The 6,000-nt window shown below is 33.2% G+C and overlaps 1 protein-coding gene across 3 annotated transcripts; it reads left to right on the forward strand.

Moving 5' to 3' along the window:
* The first annotated feature begins 4 nt into the window (after positions 1 to 4).
* Positions 5 to 5,101, forward strand: ABCI1 (non-intrinsic ABC protein 10). 3 transcript variants are annotated; one of them, XR_013684547.1, is made up of 4 exons: positions 5 to 160; positions 468 to 1,132; positions 1,624 to 1,686; positions 4,869 to 5,101. XR_013684547.1 is itself a non-coding variant. In XM_079001669.1 (3 exons), the coding sequence occupies exon 2, from the start codon at positions 454 to 456 to the stop codon at positions 1,129 to 1,131; it is 678 nt and encodes a 225-aa protein (XP_078857795.1). In that variant the 5' UTR covers positions 5 to 160; positions 430 to 453; the 3' UTR covers position 1,132; positions 4,869 to 5,101. The 3 variants fall into 3 exon arrangements, 1 of the variants encoding a protein (XP_078857795.1); XR_013684546.1 differs by having other exon boundaries at positions 6 to 160; positions 430 to 1,132; XM_079001669.1 differs by lacking the exon at positions 1,624 to 1,686 and having other exon boundaries at positions 430 to 1,132.
* Positions 5,102 to 6,000: the final 899 nt, after the last annotated feature.

A 6,000-nucleotide genomic window follows, 5' to 3' on the forward strand; every position in this document is an offset into this window, starting at 1 on the left:
ATTCCCCATTTTCTCTAAACTCTGTATCTCGGAAATCATGTTGATCCATCCGTTACTTGTTTGATTTCCCGTCGCCGCTGCGGCCTTCTTCCGCCGGGACGCTGCCGCAGTCACTGTTCATCAGAAACTCCTCCATTTTGCTTGACTTCTGAAGAATAAGGTGTGCTTACTGTTCTATGTTTCATGATTTCGATGCCGTTATCTGTTGACCTTTCACTAATTGCCATCTGAATACCTGATTGACTGAAACTGCACAAACAATAACAAGTAAAAAAAACTATGTGTCTGTTAAGAAAAAATCGTTGTGTGTTCTTACTGTGTAAAGTCATGCAGTCTATCTGTTTGATCAAATGCCTCTGAGAACTTTTCGTAGCGTAGGCAGCTTTGCGATCTAAGAAAATAGAAAACGCTTTGATTCTTCCATGGCAGGTTTTTTCTCTTGAACGACCTTCAATGTCTTTACGCAGACCTCCACTTCCTCGATTACTTCTCAACAACGTTTCTTGCATGAGAAACGCTCAACAAATCTTACGCCATACAAACATCTCAATTCACGATGGTGGAGCCCTAGTACTCACCGGAGCAAATGGCTCCGGCAAGTCTACCTTCTTACGAATGCTGGCCGGATTCTCCAAACCATCAGCCGGTGAGATCCTATGGAATGGCCATGACATAACTGAGTCAGGAGTTTTCCACCAATACAAACTTCAACTCAACTGGCTCTCACTCAAAGAAGCCATTAAATCCAACTTCACTGTTCTTGACAATGTTCAATGGTTTGAAGTTCTTGAAAGTAAACAAGGAAAATCTTTACCTGCTCTTGAGTTCATGGGGCTTGGAAGACTTGCCAATGAGAAAGCACGGATGCTTTCAATGGGTCAAAGAAAAAGATTGCAGCTTGCAAGAGTTATGGCCATGGATAGACCGATTTGGCTGCTTGATGAACCTTCTGTTGCTTTAGATGATGAAGGTGTGAAGCTTTTGGAACAGATGATTGCAGATCATAGGAGCCAGGGTGGAATAGTCATTGTAGCTACACATCTCCCCATTGAGATTCAAGATGCTATGATCTTGAGATTGCCTCCCAGGTTTCCAAGAAGGATAACTTTAGTAGACATGCTTCCTCATTGAGGTGAGTTGACGAATTTACCCTTTTGAGCTTTACATTATTTCCTGCAATTGTTTCTCATAATGATATCATAGGTCAATCACTTCTCTTCATGCCTCTATTGTTTGATTCCATGAAGTAGAAACTGAAAAAAAAAATACTACTATTCCTCCATGACTCTTGTGTTTCATAATGATAGATGAATAGCAATCGATTTTAGAGTCTCATATGGCTTCTAGCATTATCTTTAAATAGGTGATGATGTTGTGAGTTGTGACTTAAATTAAGCAAATAGGAAAGTTTCCATTATATTATATAATGAAAGGTTTCTTATTATTGTTTGATTAGGATGGTTTCAAATACTATTGTTTTTTCTTTACTATGAAGCCTTTTGGGTTCATTGTTTTATTTTTAACATCCATAAATCAAGATTATATGTTTTAGCCTTACAGTGAATAAATACTTATTCTTATTATTAAATTAATTTATGGTGTTATTTGGTTTTTTGGATGTAGGTAATTAATCAATGATGTTAGTGATTTGAGGGGATAATATCCCTAGTCGTAAACTTTAATAAGGTATGACGAAAAACCTAAGCTATTTTAGAGTTTTTGTCCTTAATTGGTGAATTTATGTCATTGGAGTTAATTGGCACTTATGACCATTCGGATGGGTTTTGGTGGAAATTGAGGATTTAAGCAACTATATTATTAAATAAATTAATTGGTAATAGAAGTTATAATTAAAGACATTAAAACCCTAATTGGCTTCCTTTGTCAAAATCAAATTTAGAGGGAAGAAAGCTTACGATTTTAAGTTCATGGTGGAGGAAGGTTTCACTTTTGCTTGGCGATCGTTCATGTGGCGGCGATTAAGAACACATATCATCGGCTTAAACATAGTTTTGAAAACCATTTACATAGTAAATTGTGGATAAAGTCCCATAAACTTCAAAGTCAATTAACAAATTGAAAAATAAGTTGTCAAAAGAGTATTCAAGGGCATCACAATCCAAAAAAAGAAAAATAAATAAGTTGTCTAAACTATATCAAAATAGTGTATTAGGATTGGGAAACATGATGAGTAATGATGAAGTTAGACTTACACAAGTAGAAATAGAAGTAGGTTCATTCAAGAACACCAAAAAGGTTTGAAGAACCGAGCTATTTTTAAGATGTCATTTGTGTAAAGTTTAAAACTAAAATAATTAATTTGTTATTTTTAAATTAATGTTAATTGTTAAGGGTATTGAAGTAATTTTATTTTTATTTGTTTCCATGAAATCATGTAATTTAATTAAGGTTAAACTGTAATCCCATATATATATATATATATATATATATATATATATATATATATATATATATATATATATATATATAGCATTTAATCTAGAACATTTCTTATCTTGAGAACATTTGAGAACAAATTTGGACCACACAATTTCTTAATTAAAATTATAAAATAATATTCATATAAATCAAAAAATTGTTACAAACAATTAAAAAATCCACTAACTAACATCACTCACCACCCAACACCACCCACCACCACCACTACCCACCACCAATCACTACCCACCATCCACCACCAATCACTACCCACCATCCACCACCAATCACTACCCATCACCCACCACCACCACCCACTATCCACCATCACCAGCCACCACCCGCCACTACCATCACCACCCACCAACACCGCCCTCACCCCACCTACAAAAACCACCACCATCCACCAACCACCACCAAACATCACCACATGCCACTACTAACCATCATCACCGCCGCCACCACCTACCCATCAACACCACCACCACCTACCACCCACCAACCACACAATTAGATACATATAATCACTTATATGTATATAATCACATATAATTTATGTGGACAAAATTTGCGCACTCAATTATATATCTGCGCTTGTTTACTTAATCATCGACTATAATAAATGAAGGTTTTTTTTGCCACATGTCACACTCTCATTCAATTTGTCAAATATCATTTTTTGGTTATTTTGAATTAATTTCTTTTCCACATGTCATTTTATGAGTTTTTCTATTTTAATAAATTCCACTTAATATTTTAATATAATAATTATATTAAATATAGTAATAAATGAATATCAATTTAATTAATGGACTTACCTTTTATTTCAAAATTAAAGTTCATTAGTTTATTTTGTTAAATTATTTAAATTTAAAAGAAAAATCAATTTTAATAATTCATTATTTTTCTTATTTTATTATAAATTCAAAGTTCTTAAATATTTAGATTTTTATATTTACTTTTTTTTAATTAACCCATGTGATACATGGGTCTTACACCTAGTATATGATTATATGTATCTAATCATAAATGAGTTATATGGACAAGATTCGTTTTCGTATTTTCTATTCAATAAATTTTCTCATGTATTTATTAATATATGATTGTATGTATTTACTCACATATGATTCAATATTTGTTCTCGTATATACAATCACATGTGATTATATGTATCTAATCACATATGATTTATATGGACAATATTCTTTTTTGTCCATATATATCACATGTGATTAGATACATATAATCACATGTGATTAGATATATTTAATCACATATGATTAAAGTTGAGAAAAAACAATAATTGAATCGACAACATGATAACGAATCTTGTCCATATAAATCATATGTGATTGGATACCTATAATCACATGTGATTATATGTATATAATCACATATGATTTGAGATGAACAAGATTCATTTTTGCCTTCTCGATTCAATAGTTGTGCTCATGTACTTAATCACATACGATTATACATATAATCACATGTGATAAAATAAATGAGAACAACTATTGAATCGACAAAGCAAAAATGAATTGTGTCCACATAAATCATATGTGATTAGATTCATATAATCACACGTGATTATATATATTTAATCACATATGATTAATTTGGATAAATATTTGTTTTCGTGTTCTTGGTTCAATATTTGTTATCGTGTATATAATCACATGTGATTATATGTATATAATCACATATAATTTTTACAGACAAGATTTGTTTTTTCCAAATAAAATCATATGTGATTAGAAACATATAATCACATCCGATTAACACCCCGCTCCCGAGTTGAGGCAAAGAAAAGAAGAGAAGAGAAAAGAAAGTAAGGAGAGAAAAAAAGAGAAAAGAAAGGAAAACAAATTTGTCTTTTGTGCTCCCGAGTTGGAGAGAAATGGAAGGAAAGTTAAATATTTTATTCTTTCTTTTCAAATACTCCCAAATCGGAAGGAAAGTTAGGAGGGAAAGTGATCCTTCCATTTCCTTCCACTTCCTTACTTTAATGAAACTCGGGAGCATCAATCTCTCTTACTTTCCTCTCATTTCTGCCCATTAACTTTCTTTTTTCTCCTTAAGTTGAACTCGGGAGCGGGGTGTAAATGTATTTAATCACATATGATTAAAGTGGAAAAAAAAACAATTAGTGAAACTTGTGTGGCACCTATTATCTTAAGTAGACTCGAGTGGAGTCTCGGGCTTGGTTTGTTGGGATCCTGGTTACGAAGGGTTGCATATGATTCATAGATGTAGTGTGTGTTGCATTTCATATACGATGTATCTCTTTGCATAACATGACATTACATTCACATTATGAGTACATTATTTATACTTAATGTAATATTGAGGATTAAATCTTCTTATTAGATATTATCATTGTTACTCACTAATCTATATGCTTGTTGTTCCTATGTTGAAATGTGGTGTAGGAACGAGGCTTGGTATGAAAGGGAAGGGGTCGGCTTGGACCAAGAGTAAAAGATTTATAATGTTTATCTTTTATGTTCATCTTGGTAGCTTGACTCATGCTCTTAGTAATGTTTTTGTATGTATGTGTTGAGCATGTGGTACAAATATGTAGTCTCTTATGAGGAAAAGTTCAATATATTTGAGAATGATTTACTATATATTGTAACCTTATCAAAGAATTTTTTTGGATGTATTTTTCGAGTATTGTGGTGTTATGTGTTCTTTAGTTTCTTGTGATAGTTTATCATGTAATAAACTTCATTTCATTGAATTGATGTCATGTTTGTCAATTAGGAAAATGTGTTTGTTTACCTTTTTATACTTATGATTCTTATTCATGTTCCCTTTGATGCTATTCATCCGATTATGGACTTCATCGATTTTTAGTTTTAGTCGCATTAAAATTGTGTTTTATTTCTTGATCACCTCTCCCATTTTTTTGTGGGTATACCCATCACGCAATAAAATATACACTATAGACATATACATTTTTGCCCCTTTATCCAAAAACAATTTAACCTTGACATTTAAAAGTTCCAATATGTGACCATGGTGGTGAATTTAACAATTTGTTATTTTGTTTTTTTTATGCCAATGATATTCAATTTTATTTTTCATATCCTCAAACCTCTCAACAAAATGGTAAATTCAATCCCATAACTTCCTATATTGATCTATGTCATGTTGTTCCATGCACACATGCCTCCCGAATATTGGGTCAAGGCATTCCATATGACCACCTACTTACTATATTCTACCATTAATAAATCCACCATGTTTCACTGCGTTGCCAAGGGTAAACCATAATGCTCTCACTTATGAGTTTTTAGGCGCCTATGCTACCCTCACGTCTCGAACCCACATAAACTTGCCCCTCGTTCCACCCTATGTGCCTTTCTTGGCTACCATTCCCAACACAAAGTCTTTCGATGACTTCATCTCTAATCCAAGAAAATCATTCTCTCGTGACATGTTGTCATTGACAAGACCATGTCCCTCTTTGGCTCCATGCCCCCATCACTCTCCCCATCCCAGATCAAATCGCCTCCTTTTTACTCGTTCTCGCACACGTTTGAGCCTACCATCCGCCAC

Source organism: Lactuca serriola, chromosome 5 (genome assembly GCF_051521515.1).
Source record: "Lactuca serriola cultivar US96UC23 chromosome 5, Lser_US96UC23_V15, whole genome shotgun sequence".
NCBI classification, from domain to species: Eukaryota; Viridiplantae; Streptophyta; class Magnoliopsida; order Asterales; family Asteraceae; genus Lactuca; species Lactuca serriola.

Bases quoted from the DNA above. Each gene is read 5' to 3' on its own strand.
- ABCI1 (XM_079001669.1), top strand. From the start codon at position 454: ATGTCTTTACGCAGACCTCCACTTCCTCGATTACTTCTCAACAACGTT.